At 53.0% G+C, this 22,233-nt stretch overlaps 1 protein-coding gene across 1 annotated transcript in view; it reads right to left on the bottom strand.

Moving 5' to 3' along the window:
* The window catches only part of Col22a1 (collagen type XXII alpha 1 chain), a 208,304-nt gene that overhangs the window by 179,484 nt on the left and 6,587 nt on the right, over positions 1-22,233 (bottom strand). The window contains exon 3 of the mRNA XM_071602419.1: positions 1,429-1,503. Coding sequence (XP_071458520.1) covers positions 1,429-1,503 — 75 coding nt within the window. The remainder of the gene's footprint in view (positions 1-1,428; positions 1,504-22,233) is intronic.

Raw genomic sequence — 22,233 nt, 5'->3', positions numbered from 1 at the left:
GGATTTACTGCAGCCTTCTCCCATTCACTCGGTTCATTCATGCATCCACTCGGTCGATCATTCAACAAACATTTACCGAGCTCCTTCTAAGTGTCTGGTGCTGCTCCAAGTCTAACTGCCTGGCACAGGGCACCTGGGCAGCACGGTTCAGCTGTCATACGCTCACTTCAAGGAAACTAAGCCCAGAGCCCAGAGATGCATCACCTTTATCTCAGGAACTGGACAGAGCAGCCACCACAGTGGTGGCTTCCCAAGCCCCCTCTGCTCACCACATGCCCAACAGGAGAGATGAGTCCCTTGTCTTTGTCTGGGTTCCACCAAAACTGCTAGCAGTTTATCTGGATGTGCTTGATAAGGCACAGGGTTGGGGATCAGGAAAGGAAAGAGCTGAGAGGATGCGTCATGAATCCAGTTACACAGCAGGCCCTGCTCCTGGACCCTGCTGGGAAACACCGGGAAATGGGTCCAACATGGGCCTGGGATGATCCCCCCAAGGAAAGGTGGGGCTGGGAGGGTTCTACACCAAGTTGCTGGCTCAGGGATGCTCCAGGGAATGTCACCTCCCTGGCACCCTCTGCTTGCTGTGCACAGAGGCTCAGCAGACTTCTGACATTCTAGACAAATCCTTCAGGCTCAAGGATGCCAAAGCTGGTATCTTGAAGTCCACAGGAGCACACTGACATGGCAGGGTCCCTGGGAGGCAGGAAAGCAGCCCACGAGCACATGTCAGAACTGGGCTCGAGAGGGTGGAAGAGGGAGAAGAGGAGCCTGAGTGAGTGAGCTTTGGTGAGAAGGCAGGGTTGGTGGTCCAGGGTGGGGGAAGAACTTGCCCTGAGCTCATACATTTAAAGAGCTAAGCAGGATGTCCAGCCACAGGGAGGCTAAGAATGTCCAGCATTACCAGGCTGATGGGGACACTGGCCAGCCCCCTCCATGCACTTCCCCACACTTCTCTTCTGTCCTCATGGAGACAGCCTTGGAGGAGCCTCTGCGGAATTTCTCCCTGTGCCTTGCAGTCACATGTCTGCAGCCACGTGTCTCTCTGTTCCTCTGCCCTGATTCATTCATATATTTATAACACGGTGCGGCCTCGCTCACTCCCAAGTGCATTTATGGATCCATTCTTTTGCTGGCTTTGCCCATCCTTCCCTTGCTCAGCCTCCAGCTCCTTTACAAACGCACGCCACCTGACACATTATTTAGGGACTCCTATAGAATATCCACGGCCTGTCAAATGGAAAACCATGAATGTTCTCCACTATTGGATGGATCACTGCCACCTGTGTGGTTCAAACAAGCCATCAGGACCTTGGTGAAAGATGCGACTGAGAACAGGGTCAGAGAGGCCACCCCTGTGTGTGAGGGTCACACACAGGTCCAGCAAGTGGTACCACAAAGCAAGCATGTGAGCCGTGGGTCCTCACTTACCTGTGATTTCCTTGGTGCCTCCGTTGGTGTGCTTGAAGCGATCTCCTTCTACTCGGACACTGGGGCAGAGCACATCTGAGGGAAACGAGAGGAGACAGGGTGATGAGAAAGCATGGCCCCTATCACCCTGTGATGTGTGACACCCAACGGACCCCACCCCCCCCAAAGCCCAAGCAGACACAGAGGCCACTGTCAGCTCCACATTCCACTTGTGTCCTGGGGAAGCACCGCTCTGCAGGTACCGCGCTCGGCCAGGGTGAAACATTAACAAGCATCACCACATCTCCATCCAACTCATGGCCTGGCAACTATGGGAAACCAGACACTGAGACCAAGACTAGGCCACAGGAGGGAATAAGTGATGGGTGGGGGGTCCCACTGGGGGATTCAGGGCACAGGTGCACCCCCCAACCCAGCCCAGAGGACAGAAGAGCTTCCTGGAAAAGGTTCTCTGTAAGGAAGAATGGAAGACAAAGGAACAAGTGAGACACAGATGAGTATCTTCATTCACAAAGGCAGGGACACACACAGGGACTCCAAGTCAACCGGGAGACCGTGGATGGGCAGGACCAGAAAGGTGTCCTTTCAGTCACCCAATGAAACTTCAGGTACAATTCCAGGAGAAGGCAAATGCCAGAAGAATGAAACTCTCTCAGTTATACAAAAGTCATAAAATAAAAAGAGTCACGATGCTACATTAACGCCTCTCTTAAAGTCTTCATGAATCTTCACTTGAAAAAAAAAAGGTTTTTAAAAATGAGCTCTTTGGATATTTCTACCTATCCCAGGACAATCAGTAGCTCTGAGATTCACTGGGTTGGGTCCAAGAGCTGGCTCCAAGGACTGCTAGCCCACTGGCCTTTATAGTCTCAGTGTGAGTATCTCAACAGGAGAGACCTTCAAATGCACACCTGCAGCACAGCTGCTTTGGGGACTGGTCAAGATCAACCCAGGACCTAGGGGAGGGAAGCACTCCCTCAGACAGAGCACTTGAAGCAGCTCGCTGACCTCACGCAGACCCAGCCCCGCCCAGGAAGCAATCTGGCTATCACGTTATTATTTTAATTGCACGTTACTGAACAGTTCATCATCCCATCAGTTCTATGTGCAGTGACCACCTCTCCTATCTGGGGGCATCAGTGTTTCAATGAGGGTCACTGAGGCTCCGTTAGCCCAACAGCAGTGCAGAACAAATAGATCTCCCCTGATTTGGGAGGAGTTATTTTTAATGCTTATCCTTAAAGGCACCATCAGGTCTGACAAGCCCCATGGAAGGGTTATTTTGGAAACAGCACCAAGCTGTCTGTCTAGAACTAAATATGAGAGAAGACGCAGGCACTGGGCAATATTTAGACAGCTCCACCCAGGACAGATGCAGCTGTGGGGTGACGATCAAGTGCTTTAACTTTGGCGGCCTGCCAAAGACAGGCGGGGGATTACATGTCACTTATGTGAGTTTAAGGTTTAAAAGGAGTTGACTTAGAAGGTTCCATCGTAGCTGTGAGTAAATTCCTGGAGGCTGGAGCTCAGGGTGGGCTGCACCACTGAGTCTTGTTTGCAAACATTCCTCAGGAGGAGGACCTGGCTCCCAGATCCAGACTGCAAGGCCAAGTCGAAGGTCACAGACACGGGAGAAATGGCGTCTCCTCAAGAAAGGCAAAACTTGCCCAAACCGCTTTGAGGAATCAATTTCCGAACAACCGCAAATCCTTTTCCATACCATCACCAAGCTTCGTATGTTCAGGAGGTTCAAGGTGCATTTTTAGCGACTGGGTTAAGTTAGGCAAGGGGCTCCTGAACTACCCGCTCAGCCAGGCTCTCCGGAAATGCCAGGCTCTTGGGATTCACCTGCTTGGTACAGAGGTAGGCTAAGCCCCTTGGGCCACATTCCAATTCTCTGTGGTCAGGTTACCTCCACACCTTGGCTACGACCCATGTGTTTCCACATTCACTCTCACTCGTCTATTCAAAGTGAAATATGCACGCAACTCCAGATGGACCCCCAGCTCTGACGTTCTAGATACGCAAACACGGACAGTCCATCATCCCTGATTCTGCCTCCAGATCATTCTGGAGTTAACTGCAGTGAATGGCTCCAAACACGTGAAGGTCACAGAAAGTGCATGAGCTTGTGGAACCCTCTGTTCCCTTGCTGGAGGTCCCTGCCCCTCCATCCTAGAGGCTCTGCTGGACCTTTGGTGCCTGCAGGGCCCTGTGTCCATGCATCCAGCCTGGGGTCTCAGAGCTGAGGGCACCTTGTTGAAGGTGCTGTCTGGCCAGTCGGTCCCAGTTGGTGGGTCTCCACTGTCTTCACAGCATGAGGCCCATGCAGGCCCCAGTTCTTGCTGAACGCAAGTGGTCAATGACCCTGAGCTAAGAAGTGGGTGCTGAACGGCCGACTGGAGGGACTTCTGGGCACGGCATTCATCATTGTCTTAGTGAGCCAGTGAGAAGATTCATGGGCTCCAGGGCTTATGCCACGGAGGTGTAGCAGATGCCATTAACTGCAGCCTGACACCCACCGCCTGCTCCCGGCTGAAGAAATGCTGCCTTAGTTTGGAATGGCAGAGTGGTCTGCTCAGGAGGCAAGCTGAGTCTGGCTGGGCTAAGCCAATTTGGCCATTCCTTTCCTGTCTCTCAGCCAAGGAAAGAAATTACACAGGTTTGCGGAGGTTGGAAGGAGAAGTGGGTAGACCATAAAGCACCTTGATTTCCTTGTCGTGGGGGATAGACAGGTGGATGGGTTGCAACTTTACTTTCCCGCCTCCTCCTTCCAGTGGAGGACATGATCTCTGGGGGCCTACCCAGGAGATCGGGGAACTCCAAATCCAGCAGCCCAAGCCGGGGTGGAAGCTTGAAAACCAGAAACTCGTCCTGTCTACGTCACTGCCGTGAGCTTCTCCTCACCCGCAGGTGGGAGCGCCACAGACCGCAGGCCTTCCCTTCTCAGGAGCAGCACTGATAAGTCAGGGTGAAGGACCAACTGGACAGCCAGAGTCCCTGTCTGGGCGCCCGAGGACAGCGGATGAGGTGCACACTGAGGCATCAGTGCCCTGGTAAAGGAGCCACCGGCAGACCAGGTTCCCTTCACCGTCCCAGCAGAGACATTCCAGAAAAGGATTTATCGAATAATCATCCAGCATCAACAAGAAGCAGTTCCAGAACTAAAGATGGAGTTAAGCTCTCAAGAACAAAAAACGTGTTTGATTTTTTCCTGGTTGGTTGATTTTCCTTTTTGAAAACATAGAGAAGGACTGATGCTCACAGAGTTCCTGTTCCCTTGGAGTTCGTTAATTGTTTGCCTGTTGACATTCATTTCCCGCAGTCTTTAGGTGGCTGGGATAAACACCCCAGACTTCAGGAGAGAAGCCACATGCAGGGGCTCCACTGCACCGGGAGCTATGGGTCCATCAGAGCTGCCGCTCTAAGGGGAAACACCGGCATATACTTCAGTCTTTCTGGAAATGCACTTGAACTTGTAATCGGTTTACTCAGTGGGAAACTGGGAGTGGATGTGTGTTTCATTATTGGGAGGGGGAGGTCTGCACAAGCTGGTCTCGGGTGTCCTGGTGCTTTGTGTTGACACATCTATGGATTAGTCCCCAGTATACGAAGCCCTGCCACCCACTGACTGTCAGCCATAATTTTTCCATTTGGGAAAGTAGTTATTGAACACCCACTGTATACTGCTCATCTAACCTGGAACTTAACCCACAACAATCATCCAACAAGGTAGATTTTGTTCCCTTAACACAGATATAGAAACTGATGCTTAACAGAAGTTAACAAACCCACCAAACGGGAGGAGTGACTGAATAAATGCCTACCTGAATCTAGAGTCTAGGAGTACAGGTGGCAGAACCTAGGTAGGAGATCAGCAGGACCAGCAGAGGCCAGGGAAGGAGGCCTGGCAGTCCGCTGGGGCAGACAGGAAGCAATCACTGCTCATCCATGACCTCTCCCCAGCCACTGCTGAATGCAGCTGACCACAGAGAGACCATGACATTCCAAGAGAGCAGGGGAGAGGCGGAGGAGGGAAACATGAATCAGATGCCTGCAGACACTGACCCTGTGCCTCTGCTGCTCAGAGGCCCACAAGGGAATCATCCATACACCTCCACCTCAGAGAAGTGGCAGCCACTGAGCCAGGCACAAGGGCCCTCGGGATCGTGCTAATAAGGCACAGTCCCAATGGCTCCTGGGACTGAATGCCCACATGTCCAGATATGCTATGTGGTTTGACTCTGGGCCTCTCAACTGTTCTGCTGGGGAAAGTGGTTAAATCGGGACCAGCAGACACAAGAAGACAGCTTCTTATGCACCAGACACTGCTGCAAGCATGAAAAACACATCAACACACTCAACAGTCCTCGCCACAGCTTTCTGGGATAGGTGCTACTATTTACAGATACAGAAAGAAGGACATGAAGAAGTTAGTAACTTTCCCAAGGCCACTAAGCCTCTGGCATCGGGGTCTTGGGCTGATGCAGCCTCTCCACAGCACCTGCCCAGGTTCCTCCAGCCTACTGGGACTCAATCTGGTCTCCAAAGCCTGCACTGACAGATGGCCAGTCTGACACCTTCTGAAGCATCCCATTCTTTCTTCAGTTCTAACTTGCCGAAGGCTCTTCCTCATTCTGCACCATTGGATTCATTCACTTACACATAGGAAAAAGAAGCTCAGAGAGATTAATTTCTCTGATATCACATAGCCAGCAAATGGCAGAGGCAGAAACTATGCCCAGGGATTCAGATGTAGGCATTTTCCCTCAACCACAGTCCATACAATCTCAGCCTTTGAAAGCACCCTGGGAGTGCAAGGCAGGGCAGCTGCTACTGTCCACATCTTACAGGAGGATTATTAGCCTCCCTGCACATTATAAAAGTGGGTGGGGATGCTACTAACCAATCGCATGTCCATAGTGCAGATCATGTGAGAAAAGGAACACAACGTTGACCTGAGGTCAGACACTGGGTTCTTATCCCCAGTTCCACTTCTACTTCCTGTTCTGGAACCTTCTGGAGACTCCTGACTTGCATCTCTCTTCTAGGTCAAAGTTCTGGGCACAGCCACCTCTGCAGAAGCCACAGATCCTCTGGCTGGATGATCCACATCAAACAGGTTCTTCAAGTTGTAGGGATGTGTGGTCAGGGAGCCAATTTGGGATTGTTCATGTGTTTCAGAGGCAGCCTGATAGAATATTTAGCAAAGAAAGCAGTTCTGGAAAGAAAAAATCCCCAGACCTGCTGACAGCTGCAAATGCTGGTAACCAGTCCCCTTCTCCTGTTTTTTACCACTATCTCAGAAGCAGAAGGTGCAGCAAGAGGTGAGACGGATGGGCTCTCACACAGCCCCGCCCCTTCTCAATGGTGAGCTGGGGTGCAGCCATCTATGTTAGGAGACCAGAGGAAGAGAGCAAGGAGTGAGGGGAGCCCCTGCGAGACCATCTCCTGCCCCAGCCGGAGCACAAACTGCTTGCTGAATAAGGAGAAAAAGAACAGGGCCAGGCCAGGAGAGAAGGTGACTCCAAGGCCAATGGGAGAGAGCTAGGGAGTCACACAGGCCTCATGTCTTCCATGCCAGTCCTCCCTCGATGTCTCTGTGCAAAATCACGGTCCCCATGGGGCTGTCCTAAAGATCGGATGGTTTGTGGATGGGAAGTCCTGGGCAAGATACCTGTCACCTAATGAGTGAGTGCTCATTCATTCCCTCATTCCTCAGCCAACACGTGTCTTCCAAGTGTCTGGCACAGATATCCTGGCCAAGGACAAGGCAAGCATGTGACTGCACCGGTGAGGTGGCTCCTTCCCTCCAAGGTCATGTTCAAGGAGGAAGTAGAGAGCAACAGAGGTGCAAGCTGGACACCATGTGTCACCTGTGCCATGGGAGATATCGCCCCTGCTGTGACAGGGTGACATTCGGTGAGCTTAACTGGGGAGATCTCTGAGGTGACTGACACCTGAACTGAGACTAAGAAGGTAAACGGGCCAGCCAAGGCAAGCGCACAACAGGTAGAAGGTACCAGCAAGCACCAGGCCCCGGGGCTGGAAGGGCCTGGATTGTGGAGCTGAAGGGGCACAGGCAGAGAGTGGGGGAGCCCCAATTCAGGGTAAGGAAGTCCCACTGCCCAGGAGGGCAAGGGCAGATATGCTGGAGGCCCAGAAGAAAGTGACTTGCTACTGGGAACAGGGTCACTGTATTAGTGTCACAATCCAAGGACAGCCCATCATCAGTGACCCAGGTGTGCCAGGGGTTCCTTGGACCTTGCTTCCCTCCTGGGGAATGTCCCATGTCCTAGCACCAAGGCCTCACCAAGACTGTAAAGACCATGCCTAGGAGCAGATGAGATGGAGGCACAGTGGGCTGGCGGGCAGCAGAGCCCTGTCCACCAGTGCCACAGGCCCTCAGACTCCTTCTCACTCCTTTCATCTGACAAGGCTGCAACTCCCAGGGGACAGCAAACCTTCCAGAACCCAGTCTTCTTCCCTTGGTCCCAAACAAAATGAATGCTGACCGTGCACCTGCTACTGGATCGGTCAAGGGCAGGCAACAGAGGGCAAATGCCAAGTACCATCCTGCCGCGAGCCATCCATGGCCATGTGTGAGCTACGTGAATTTGTGCATATGAGGGACTGGTCTGGCGTTACGTGCTGATTAGGCTACATGACTCAAGTGTGCCTTTCCTCTCGCTCTCCTGTGATCCCACGTAGCACCTGAGATGAGTGTGACTTGATGAAATTTAAATCAATCTGCTGACCACAAGACATCACCAAGCAAGACTCCACCTTCGAAACCCTACCCTTGCCTTATTTGGGTGGAATACTCTATCGAATGTCTTCTTCCCAATACATAGGGGGTTTCTGGTGTGCTCGCTCTCTTGCCTCTTGCCTCCCTTGCTCCTCTTGCCCTCCAGCATGGGAGCAGACCCCTGAGGTGGCAGAGTCGTCTCTGACCTACCAAAAGGTATTTTGTGTTTGTGTGGTCTTTTGGTTGCCAGCCCAAATCATGTGGAGTGACCCTGAATCCGTGGCCCGCGCGGGATGTGGGTGACATCACCCAACAGAGACGATGGAGACTGATTGGAAAAGCCATTGATATCCCAAGTACTGTGTGATTAGGACAAGCAGAAAGTGCCCAGGCAAGAGCTGGCTGAGAGCACTGGGCACCCTGCTGGAGGGTCAGGATGGGGACCTTTGAAGGACAGGATGGTGGCAGGTAGGCGAAGGCAGGAAGGTGCACAGACCCACTGGAGGCCCAGGCAAGGGACTGGAGTGAAACGTGGACACCATGCCTGAGGGACCGTCAACAGAGAAGAGCAGCCATGAGATGAGTGGGGGAATCAAGGGCCCCGAGATGGTGCCCATGGGCTGCGGCAAGATGGGACACTCTGCAGAGGGGCCCGATAGTGAAAGGCAGGGGTGAAGCAGAGAGAACAGTGAAGCTCCCTGACGGTCAGGGGAGGAACACTAGTGGTCTGTGCCCATGCGATGGGTGGAGGAGGGAAATGGACAGGCTCAGATCTACCGTGAAAGCAAACTGAGCATGCTTTGGTGGCAGATTAGATGCAGAGCTGGAAAAGAGAAGGTGCTGCTCAGTGTCCCCGGAAGACTGGACCTAGATGCCCAGTGCAAACTTTTCATTTGAGATGTCCCTGAGGTGATCAGAAAGCATCTGTGATCTATAAAGCTGGCCTCTGGATTTCAAGACCCAGCTCCCGGCCGGGGCTCAGGCTATGGAAGTCGCTGGTGCGCAGCAGGGTCTGAGCACCGGGGGTGGGTGGGAATGCTCACACAGAGAAAGGAAGAGTACAGTCTGCAAACCAGGTCTCAGGGCCACCAAGACAAAAGGGGTGACGTGAGGCCTGATGGCCACAGAGGCTGAGGAGGGGAGGCTGGCAAGGCAGAGTGAGCCAGGGAGAGTGAGGTCCCAGGTTGCATGGGGCAAGGGTTCCAGCAACAGGGCCGTCCCTGAAATCAATCCTGTGCTGGTGTCATCCAAGAAGAAGGCAGCATTGACCTGAGAGTTGGCATCTCACCGGGCATTGGTACCCTGAGTGACAGGAAAAGGCCAGAAAAGGTTCAGGAAAAGGTCAAGCAGTACATGGGGACCTTAAGGATACCAGCTGTGTCACACAAGTTCTCCTTCCCTGACCTCTGGTTCCAGGGACTCTGAATGGGCCTCCTCCTACCCTCTGGAAAGGACAGGCGAGGGAGCTGTCTGGGGAAATGGCAGGAAAACACACTTCCTCAAACAGGGCTCTTCTCTTTGCAGCAGTGTCCCTCCTGGGGTGCCCAGTCAGCCCTGCTCCACGAGCCTGCCATCCATCCCCCAAGACCCAAGGCAGAAGATGGACTACTCAAGAAAAAGAACTGCTGGGTCAGGCTGGAGGGGACAATGGAGGGAGCCACTTCCGTCTGAAATTGTCCTGACAAGAGTCAGACTTGGGGACCGGGAGAAGTCTGAATGACCCCATGGTCCAGCCCTATGGCTTTACAGATAAGCAACTGTATGTCAATAAAGAGGAAACGCCTCGTGGGGCATCTGTACCAGGGCCAAGCCAACCAAGGGCCACCTCAGAAGGGCACTCTGCTCACCACCTCCTCCCTATAAAGCCAACCCCACAGTGTGTCGCCTGCTGGGGTGACTCTGAGCCCCTGCTCTAGTGTATAGGAAAACCCGCCTGAGGAGGGAGCACTTGGCTTCTGGTGCTGTGAGTCCCAAGCCCAGCCTGCTGTCTGGGATGCAAACCTGGCACCAGGTTGTCTGCACTGCCCTTGTTCCTTGTTCTGTTCTGTTTGCTCCTTGGCAGAGGGGGAGCCTGCTGCTCCCATGCTGAGCCTCATCTGTTCAAGCTCTTACCACTCACCCTGTGGGGTCTAGCAGGGCCTGGGGGAGAGAAAGCACGGGCGGTACCATGTACATCCCCGAGGGAACCAGACCGCGCACAGCAGGGCCCTCTTTTTCCTTCTGCAGAGTTGGATCTTGGAACCCCCAAGGGATGAGCAAAATATCACCAATCCAGCTTGCCAGTTCATCCCCCACCTGGCTTCCCCAGGCAGCAACCAGAAGATGGAGGTCCCCAAGCCTGCATCCTGGGTGCTGGGCCCAGGGTGGGAGGGCTACAGAATCCAATAATCCCTTCATCACGGCCTAGATTCTGAGATAGAGAAATGCAAAATCAAAGAAGCCTCAGGTTGCAAAGGTCCCATAGGAATCCGGAGGTCAGCTGACAGGACATTTCACTTAGCCCTGAAGAGAAGGTGAGAGTCCACAGCCCAGGTTGGAAGGGAGAAGGGAAGAAACAGGAAAAGGGAGCTCAGAGGGACCTGGTCAGACCCAGCCTTGACCCTCCTACTCCACATCTGAGCACAAACCTCCACCCTCCTGGTTTCCAGAAAACACAGGACTGGCCGCGTGACCCCAGACGCCCTCCAGGGTGTTGCTGCCTCCTCCCGGAGTCCGTGGTTCTCTGGGAAGATGGGCAAACAAGATGAGGTGGTGTTTATTTTCTCCAGTCTCAGCCACATTCCTCCATTAGCATACGGCCTGGCGTCAGACATATTTGTGTCTAACCTGAAGGCCCTGACCCCCAAATCAGCACCGATGACAGTGGCAGACCACGGGGACAGAAGGCCCAGAGCCCCAGGAGAGGGCAGTGGCCGGCTCAGCTCTCTACCATCAGGCCACCCAACTGCTACATGGGAGAAAACAGCGAGGCTGGGCCACCTTCACTGCATCCCAGGCTGCCAGACAGAGACACTTTCTCCTGGCCCTCTTTCCCGAGGGCTGGTGGAGACCACCTCCTGAAGGGGCATGGGCGGCCACAAGACAGCTACGGGAAGGCTGGTGGGAATGACAGCCAGCTGCTGAGAGGCGCAGCTGGAGGGCCTCCGTGGGCTGTCCTTGGAGGCAGGGCTGAGGTGGGAGGGGGGCAAGTGTGCAGCTCAGGCCGCAGACAGGGCCTCCTCTCCTCCCCAGGGCACCCCCTCTGGGAGTGCTGAACCGGGGAGCAGCCTGCAGGCCTCCTGACAATTTGCAGGGGGAGGGGAGTGAGGGTGAGCACGCAGTGGGGCTACCTGCCTCTGTGCTTCTCCATGGCCACCAATGACCTCACCTGCAGCAGGGCTCTGCAACACCTGTGGCCCCACACCTGGGGAGAGCAGCAGCTCTGGCCTGGGCCTCGCCTTCAGCTCTGAGTGGTTCCTGCTGCACCTGGTCCTCGTCATGAGCCAGGATCCCTGATGAAGACCCGACTCACATTTCCTACCTAACTAGCCCCTTCACCCACTTCTGGGCTGCTCCCTTGCTTCTCTGTCCCCTCATGGTGATCCATTTGCCACCCTGCAGTGAAGGGAACTTAAAGCACAAATAGGGTAGCACCTCCCTGGCTTAAACTCCTCAAGGGGCTGAGGGTGAGAAATCCAGTGAGCTCCATGCTGAAGGATGCCAATTCCCTGATGGCTTCCCATCCTTCACTGTGAAGTTCAAGGTGAAGCACAACAGTCTTAACTGCCTTTCTCCTCAATTCAGAATAAACCCCAAACTCTCCTCAGGCCGAGACCCTCCAAACACCAGCCTCTGTCCATGCTCCACTCCATCACCTCACACCCCCAGGAGCCAGGGCACCAGCCTCTCAAGGCAGAGGTGAGGCCGACCCTGCCCCTACATAAATTCAGCAGTTGTGCTGCCCACTCCTGGGCTGTGCCCTCACAGCGGTCCCTGAACCACCTGACCTGAGAGGAAACTTCTTGTTCTTTCTTACCTTCCTCCTGGGCTTTGTGTAATGGATGAAGCATGTGCTGTTACATTCGGCTGTGATTTGCATCTATAATCTTAAGTGCTATCTTTGTCATGGGTCTGTGTTAACTATTGCACTCCCCTGCCCTACGTGGTGAGCCCCCTGTGATCCGAGACATCCTAAATGTGTGGACAGTATGTGCATCAAAACTATAAGATTTTTGCCTTATTTTTTGTCATCCTTATGTTTCAGATGAGGAAACTGAGGCTGTGGTCCCACCCTGCAGATGCTAGACCTGCCCTCAAAGAGGCTAAATAATGACTAAGAGGTGATAAATGTCAAGCACAGGAACTCAAACCCAGTCTGCCAGCCTAAGCATCTCAGTGTCTCACCTTGATAGGTGCTGCCTGGCCTCGGGAGTTAGGATTTCTAAAAGATGAAATAAAAGCTTCCACTAGTCTAGGTTTGCAAAGATCTGTGCTACAGGTCTATTAGCTCCCTCAAGCTCTCCATCTGTCTTCGTAAATTCATGAGGCTGTTCATGGCCTCCTATCAACAAAACCTGTGGACCAGGGAGCCTTAGACATTGCTCAGGCTAGACCCCACTGCTGTCCAATGAGTCACACCGTGCGATTATCACCTGAGGTGACTTCCTGTGGCTGAGCCAGAGTTCCCCTGGAGACATTTCCAACTGCCCCGACCCCACACCCAGGGACCTGCACCAGGGGGGGGTGCTGATGCCCAGCTGGGCTGCTCGGTGCTGGTGTGGGGCCTGGTGTGAGCGGACCACAGTCTGAGAGTCCATGCTACCAAAGTTCCACGTGGAGGACATGAGAAATAAGGACTGAAGGCAGATGGGGGCCGGGAGCGTGCGCGACCGTACGGTACTCTGCCTGGGCCATCTCCATCTGACCAGGCTTCTGTCTATTCTGGGCTCTGGTCAATCAACCCCTCCTGAGGCAGGAATGTGGAAGGCTGTGGGGACGGGGTCCAGGCTCACTAAGGACACATGATCTGCAGCTCTCTCTCCTCAAATCTTCACCACTTATCTATGGAAGGTTTTTTTCTTCCTCTATTCCGGTCAAAAATACAGGTAATGCTTCCTGCCCAAACCCACAGAGCCGGTAGGCGGCAGTGGAAGTTTTACAACTGAGGCCTCCTGGATTTTAGAAACTATATTCTTTCATGTCCAATTTGTCCCCGCACCAAAAAAAAAAAAAAAATGAGAAATTATACCCCAATGATTCAAATGTATGAATTGCCAAGATCATCGTAATGTCATGTGTAGCTAATAAAAAAAATAAATAAATAAAGCCACCTTTGGATCCAGGTATGCCCAGAGCCCCTCAATTTCACCATGCCACACAGAAGAGGAGAAGGGACAGGGACCAGGCCCTCTCGGACTCATGTTCCTCTTCCAGACTGTGTTCCAGAGACTTGGGTCCTGGAGACACCCCACCCCAGATAGCCTGTGCCTACTTCCAAGACTCCAACCTCGTTGCCCACCTGTTTTCCTGAGAAGGACCAGGCCTCTCACTGGCCTGGGAGCAGGTGCTTGTGGGACACACGGACAAGCTTGACCTCACACCCAGGGTGCTCTGGCTCATGCACAGGGGACCCTCCTGGTTCCAGATCAAGCAGGAGTGGTGAAGACAAGAAGGCCAGGCCGTGGACTGGGCTGGGGCCAGGGTGCGAGTCTCTCTGGGCCACCGTGTCTTTGCATGTCACTTTAAGGAACCCAGGGAATCTGAATTCCAACCTGCCTCCTAGGCTGTCACACGGGCATATGCAAGTTAGGATGGAATGGACTTTCCAGGACACCTCTGTAATGTATAAACAGCACACGCGGCCTGCAGTCCTCCTTGTCCTCTCACTGAAGGCCACTCGTGGGTTGGGGCCCCATTTGAGTGTACAGCCAGGTTCTGCCAAGCCCAGTCACCTCAGGTGAGCAGAGGTGTGAAGGAAGGCACTTGGCTCCACACTGGGGCCCTACACCCACCTACACACCCTCATGGCCTCTGATTCCACCCCATCTAGAGCACAGGCAGGACGGTGTCTTCCTGCTCCCCAGATTTGGGGACTCCAAGACAGAAGATGCTCATGGTCGAGAACACACGTGCTGGGCAGTACCAAGGGCTACAGACCCCGCCATGCAGGGCCTCCTGAGCAGCCTGCCTGCCTCCAGCTCCCTCAGGAGACCAGCAAGTACCTGGTCTCACCTTCCATCCCCATCGGCCGCACCCACTCACATCTGGTTGTCAGACCAGAGGACAGGAGAACCTATCAAGAGTCAGCAAGCAGAGGAGCTGTCTACGCGTCTGCCACCAGTCGAGCCACACAGACTAGCCAGAGCAGGTCTCTAGAAAATACGGGTGGGTACTTCATGAGGATATTTAAGATGCAAACACAGGTCTATAATAAATTTATTTTTTCTGGGCAACTGCAAGTAGACGCTTCCAAGTTGTGGACAGAGGGAAGGCATCATTATTGTCCTGAACCAACAATCCCTTAAGAGCTTAAGAGTGACATAGAAGGCCCTTCATAGAAACGTTGGTTGTGTGTGTGTGTGTGTGTGTGTGTGTATGTGCGTGCACGCACGCATGCACATGTGCATACGTGTGTGATTGAAAGGTCCTGTATTGTGGATCTGTGTGGGGGCATACATGTGTGTCCTGTGCTTGTGTGTCCACATCTGTGTGTGTGCATGTGCCTCTGTGTGGGGAATCTGAGGAAACCAAAGGAGGATGATCAAAGGACCTTCCCAGCCCAGTCCTCGAAGCCCTGCAACGTGGCCCACTGCTTTCCGTTCTCCTCCCTGCAACCTGAACTTGTAATGAGCACTGCACTTCGTGGACACATTTCTGGGAAAGCCATGGCATGTCACGTAACCTTGTGTCGCCTCTTGCTCTAAGATTAACAGGCAAGGGTAGCAGCAGGACAAGGGAAATGCTCAGAAGTGCAAGATGTCCCCACAAATTTAATTATATAGATTCACATTTATATTTAAACATGTTTTATATATAGATTGTGTGTGTGCTTGTGTACTTTTGGCAAATATCAATTTACTTGTGGCCACTACATATTACCCCTTTGTCAACCCAGCACTGAAACCAAGAGGTAAGCTCACACGGCTCTCCATGAGCTGGGACACTGAGACGTGCTGCCACCCCCGATGGGGTGGTCACGCTTGTGAGGACTCAGCTTCCTGGCAGCAGGACCAGAGCCATGTGGCTGGCACAAGTCCCCACAGCTGGGCAGTGGCAAGAGGACTGATGCATATCAGAGCTCAAAGCCCCTTCTAGTCCCAAGGGGACCTGGGAGGGTGTCCATGTGTGAGACCCGGGCGGCGTGAGCCTTTCTTAAGAAGGCCTATGCAACCAGAAGCATGAAAGGCCGGGGAGAGCCTGTAATTGGAGGACACATGGAGGGTCAGCTGGCTATGTGTGATGTTGACCATGACATAGAAAGGAAGGGAAGAGGATACCTTCAGAGGAGCCACGCCCATTCCACTCAGTGCCCCGAGGAGGAGACCGAGGGCAGGAAACCTCCTATCTGAGAGCTTATGGCAGTGACTTCAGACCATCAGTCATCGTATAGAATCAGCCTCAGGGGTCGGCCAGCTTCCATGGAGGACCACAGAGTAAGCACTGCGGCCTGTGCAGGTCAGGGGGGTCTCTGCCACAGCCACTGAGCCTGCGGCGGCTCCGGGCACAGGCAGCCCTGGTCAGTGTGCACTGTGAGCAGCACTCCAGGGAATCAGGTAGTGATGGCTGGCCAGATGTGGCCCGCAGACCGTCATCTGCCATTCCCTGCATTAGACCAAGACAGGCCTTCCCTTCTTGAAGGGACAGTTCCCTGTGCAGAGCCCAGGACAGGTAGACTTGACTCCCTTCCCATGTTGGGGACTCGGGCCCAGCCACATTATTTGGTGGTGTTTTGACTTTTCACGGGTGTATATTTGTTTGTTTGTTCCAGCTGGCCAGAAACACACTGTGTGATTACAGTAACTTCAAGGACATTTGAAAACACAAGAGGATCTTCATCATCTCTGTTTTATAGACGAGGAGACTAAGGCTTGGGGGTGAGGCTGCTGGCGGTGGCTGCTGGCTGGAAAATGGCAGAGCTGGGCTTCCATGCGGGCCCCTTTGACATCCATCTAGGGCTCTTCAGGACACCGCGGGATGGCAAGAGCTGGCCCAGGACTGGCACTGAGTACAGGCCAGGTTGCAGAGGGAGCAAAGATCACACAGGTACGCTCTAAAAAGCAAAGTGCTAACTCTGTCTTCATTTTAGAGGGAAAAAGGTGTCTCTTGTCAAAATATACAGAAAAGCCCGAACTTAGCTCAGGCTTTACATGAGTCCACTGTCTGTGCCTGATGCTCAAAAGTCACAGTCTGTGAGGGAGAGGACGCAGGACCCCACCCTGGCCACCCTGAGTCCTCTCCTGGGACCCCTCCTGTGCCCCCAGGCAGCTGCTCTCGGAGGGGCAGACACTGGTTTGGGGATGGGGGCAGTGGACATGAGCGTTTCTGCCTCCGTCAACCCAACTGCACAGGCTGCTGGATGCGGCCGAGGGGTGATCTTACAACTTCAGAGAAGGGGAGAGTTAAACACGTTGCTTCCACAGGCTTCTTTAGGAGGGGAAAACAATAGTCAGTGCTGAGAAACACTGACCTAAGCTCCGGCTTGATCATCTGGTCACACACAGGAAACTGTCTTTGACGCATGTGCGTGTGTACATGTCTGTGTCCTGAGAGCAGGTGCCCAGCCCCACCAGCGCACCAGGCACGTCCCTGGCACTACCTCACTAGATCCTCACACCCTCAGCAAGGAAGGGAACACTGTGACATCCTCTTTGCAGGTGAAGAGATCAGGCAGAAGGAGATTACCGAAGTGGCCCAAGGTCCACAGAGAGGAAGGAGGGGGCTGGGTGTCACACCCAGGCCACAGCTCCAGATGCTGGGTGGGAGCAGCCAGGGCCTCTGCCTCTGCGTGTGCCTCGGCCGTGCACTGTAGAAATTCAGACCTCTGCTCGGAGGCAGCCTGCAGGAACAAATCCCCAGAGAGTGAAGGCTCTCTGCAACAAAGGCCCGCTCAGCACTGGCCTGGCAGACCAGAGCCCAGGGGAAAAGCAAGCCCCCACCCATTCAGAAAGCACTGTGTCTGCCCCACTGCCAGAGAGGGAGTAATGAGAAGCAGCCACATGCTGTCATGTAAATAAGCAAGTGGCAGGACCCTGGGTGTAGAAGCTCCTGTGGGGTGACTGCCAGTTCTCTGGTTTTAGGCAGGGGCTGGAGTCAGGAGAGGTCATGCATCAAACGGGCTTGGATCTGGCTGGGCAGAGCTGGGAGTCTGCTGTTTCTTCCTTGAAGTACACAAGTTAAAAACTAATTAAAAATAAATGAAGGGTGGCTTTTAGTTTTTCATCATTTTCAGTAATTTTCTAATAAAATTTCCAGGCACATAATCAGAATTAAGTAACCGGATGGCTATTTCTAGGGAGCACGATCATTACAAGTTTCCCCAAGGGGCACTCACAATGACCTTTAGGTGGAGGGCAGGGCTGGAACCCAATGGCTCCTGGAGGCCTGCATGGTCCCAAGTGCCAAGCCACAGTCATTGACGTGGCACTCCAAACCCACAGCTGCTGCTGCCACCCATTCCTCTCTGGCCTCTGGATCCACCCAAAGGGAACAGCTGTGTGGGTCACTCCATGGTCACATACGTGTTCCCAATGTGTGCGTGTGATGTGTGTGCATGTGAGGTGTGTGAGGTGTGTATGGTGTCTATGTGTGTAGAGTGTGTGTCCTGAGTTTACCGTGGGACCTCCCAGCTGGCCAGGCCAATAGACACTGGGGGAGGCAGGAGTGTGGTCAGGCAGGCATGGTCACTGGGGACAATGCCACCAGCAGGAATGTGGCCTCTTTGATAACTTTACAAAACTCGTGTTCATAGGGAGCCAGTGACCCAAGAATTCCCCAGGGCAGACTCGCTAACCGCCAGCCTGGAGGCCATGCGGCACTTGGCTGTGTCCTCATGGGGAGAGGTGACTGCAGGGCACTTGGTGGACTTTGCTCTGGCTGAGGCTGCCCCAGGACCTCCCTCCCAGCTGTGCGAACTTGGGAAGGTTAAGCACATGGCTCAGCCTCCCCTCTGCCTCCTGGGACACAGGCAATCACACCTGGCCCAGGCCTTCCCTCCCCTCCCCGGCCCCTGGTCTCTCCCCCCTACAGGCCCGATGGACTCCACCTCAGGCCCTTTGCTCCCACCATTCCCTGTGCCCAGCAGTCCTGGCCTGTACATCTGGGCCTCCCCACTGGGCTTCATGCCATTCCTAGAGCATCTCTAATGTTTCCCTGTCAGAGGCTCCCCAGCCCCCACCAACTAGGTACTGAGAAGGCTCCTGCTCCACCTGCTTCAGAGCACCTGTCTCCACGTGAAGCCACTTTGCCCACTCTGCGATTTGTTTGGTCACCTATGTCCTTTCCTTCTGAAAGTGTCACCCTCAATTAGGACCACAGAGGTCTTGCTCTGCACTGTGACCCACAAGCCTCAGGACAGTTCCCAGGGGAGAATATGGCTCAAAAAAAAATTCATTAAAATAACACAAAAGCACATATAAAGAGTCCTTTTAAAACTCACTGTTGTGAGATGGTAACCATAAATGTCCATTTAGCCCATTTCTAATTACATGAGTTGTGTTATCTACTGAAATAAATTTTAAGGGCACCCAATAACTGATTCCTTGGGAAGGTTAGGTGCTCTGGCTGCTGGGCACGAGACTAGGAAAGGGGAGCCCTCAGAAAGGCTGGGGACCATGGCCCGCCCAGTCACTGCTATCACAGCAGAAAACAGGTGTAATGCTACAGGAAACTGAGCTCAGGGGGTAGTGAATTAAAGGCCACCACACCCAAATCCAAACGCAGAACCGAGCTTCAGTGCCCACAGCTTTCCAGTGAGAGTCAAGGTGAACAATGTAAGGATAGAATTGACCTGCCCCTCACCTCAAAGAAGTCACTCCCCCTCCTGCCCCCGGTCACATTAGTAGCCAGAAGTTAAAACTCCCGTTGGAGGAGGAATGCAGCTACCCATGCAGCATGAGGAGCAGAGAGAGAGAGGGACAGGCAAGCACCACGGAAGCACGAGAGAAGCTCCCACCCTCCCCTGATCCAGACCAACACCCCCACCCGGGAGTCCAGGAGCAGAAGGCAGAACCCAGGAGGTCTCTGCCCATGGAGATGGGATAGAGGACCACCATAGCACGTCCCCAGAATAGAAGTAGGTGGAGGCCCTCTCCGCTGGCATTCCACAGACCACTTACAGCAACCCGATAAGCTATATAAGGGTTGTTTTGTGGCCACAGCAAAGCTGGGGGTGGAGAGAGCTCTTAATTACAGCCGATGCTCTGGGCCTGTCCACAGCCTCCACCCCATAAGCTGTGGGAAGCTGAGGCTGAGATTGGCCCCCTGGGAACCTCTCTCAGGCCACAGAGAAGCCAGAGTTGGTACCCTGACATGAAGGCACTTCTCTGAAAGCATCCAAGGCCAAGGGGATACTACAGCACCACAGATGCCCCTAGAAGAGGCCACTGGGAGAGGCCTACATAGGTCATGAGACTGCTCCAGTGTCATCTCTATTGACACTGGTCACTGTGGTCATCACGGCCTCTGCCATTCCACCTACACATCTGCACTTTTTTCACTTACAAAACAGAGATGATGATTTCTCTGAGTAGCCTTAGTTTCACTCAGCTACTCAGCAAGCAGCTACTGGTCACCAAATATGAGACAGACCTCTGCAAGGGACCAGGGAAAGTGCAGTATCACATGTCCAGCAGGACTCCCGAGCTGCAAGAGGCTCGGCTAATGGCAGACCCCTCAGCCGAGAGTCCGCTCCTGGTCTCTGTCATCCTCGGTAGTCCCTGTCATGCCTCCCTGCACCTCAGTGCCATCAACCACAAGACAGGAATGACCATGACATTTAGACAGAGGATCCTGATGACACTTTGGTAAAATGGGTATTTAAAGCTGCTTCTTTAATGTAAGTGGAACCAGCCAGAGGAACTCAGAACCTGGGGTCAAGCACAGCAAGGCTAAACTCCCCCCTCAGCCCTCGGGCAGCTAGGCCACCTTAGGAGTAACTCAAGTTCTTCAGGCACCGTCCCCTCAGTGGTAAGTCGGGATAGCATGGTGCCAACTCTGTGCAGACACATCTGCCATGTATGTGAGCACAGAGACAGTCAGACACGTATGAAGAGAAAATTAACTATTCACACCCACTTATGCTCTGCCTCTGAGCCCTGGGTGGCAGGCTGTGTGGCTGGGATTCCAACATAGCTCTTAAAAGAACACTGAATGGGGGCATCCGAGACCTGAGAAGTAGGACAGGTGAGGTCCACAGGTGGTCCAAAAGCATTTGGACAATGGAAAGGCTTCTGCATGGTATATCCAAAGGAAGTTCAGCCCACCACCCCTCCTCTGCCCATTTGGCTATTCCTGGCTGGCTTCCAGATCAGCTTCTGCCCACAGACTCCAACGCCTGCTGTCTTAGGGCAGGGGGACACTGCACTCCACCGTGGACACCAGTCCCTTACTTCCTGTTCATTGGCTCTAGACTCAGCTTCCCCTCTGAAGGGCAGCCCCTGGACACCTGCTGGTCCTCGGAGCTGTTCTTCCTCCATTCAGTAGCCAAGCTCAATGGAAAGAGCACACATGGCTTTGGAAGCAACCAGAACTTCATACGTCATCACCAACATCAGCATTGTTGGAGGAGAGGGAGAGGGGAGAAGGCAGCAACAATGACCACCCCATCCTTTAAGCCCACGATGCATCAGGCATGCTATTATATGGGGAGGGGGAAAGATTTTTATCTGTAACTGTAAAAACTAAAATTCACAGATATCAGGTAATGTGCTAAATATCACACTAATAATAAGTGTAATGGCCAAGAAATTGGGATCATATCCACTGTCTACACTGCCAACCCAACCCCTTCACTACCACTACTATCCATCCATGCTGCCAACCATGCAATGATCTTGACCCCTAGGGCAACAACCCAAAAGAAAATGTGAGCCACATATGCAGTAATTTTCTAGTATCCTCATTAAAAGTAGTAAAAAGAAACAAGATAGGTTTTTTTCTTACTAATATCTTGTATTTAACTCTATTTTTCCAAATTATCAATTCAGTATATAATCAATCAATATAAAAATTCATAGCTGCATTACTTTCTTTTATTCATGCTAAATCTACAAAATCCAGTGTGTGTTTTACAATTGCAGCAGGGCTCAGTTTGGGCCAGCCCCACGCCAAGTGCTCAGTAGTCACACACATTGAACAAGCAGGTCAGGAGCACCAGGCTCCCACTTGCATGGTATCAGGGCCCACATTGCAGCTGGGGAATATGGAGTGAGACTGCAAGAGGCTCAGCTAATGGCAGACTCCTCAGTTCTTCTCATGCAAAGTGGAACCAGCTCCCCGGGTCTCCCTCTGCATAAGTCCCACTGAAGGAAGTCTGCTGAGATTTTTGACGTTCAGCTTGCCTCGGCCAGTGTGCCTTTGCCAGACTCACATCAACCTTGAAAATCTAACCATTTGTCTGTACTCACAATTTCAAGTTTTCAGTTATTGTTGAGTGTGATTTCTGATTTGTGGGAGATTTTTATTATTGGCCCTTGGCAGGAGCTGGGACAGACCACTGCATAATTACTTCCAAAAGTACATACATCACAACAGCAAGCACAGAATTCATTGTCCGGGCACTGTCCTCGACTTCCTTTAAACAATATTAGAGAACCCTTCCTAAATGCCAGGATCTGCTTCAGGAACCATGGACTGAAAGCAGTGGACTTCATCCTGGTGATGCTTATACTCTTGTGTGTGTAGGTAGACACTAACACATACATAACACATAGGTGACATCCAGTGCACACACCCAATAGTGTAACTGTCTGCCACTTTCCTGCTGTCCCAAGTGGACAGGTGCTTTTTGAGGTCAAAGAGAATGCCAACTCCATCCCTGTATCCTGGGTCCCTGGCTGGGCCCCAACACCAAAGAATCACTC

The sequence above is a fragment of the Marmota flaviventris genome, chromosome 15 (genome assembly GCF_047511675.1).
Source record: "Marmota flaviventris isolate mMarFla1 chromosome 15, mMarFla1.hap1, whole genome shotgun sequence".
Lineage (NCBI taxonomy): Eukaryota > Metazoa > Chordata > Mammalia > Rodentia > Sciuridae > Marmota > Marmota flaviventris.
The sequence above is the reverse complement of the archived record's forward strand: the minus strand, read 5'-3'. Positions and strand labels throughout refer to the sequence as shown.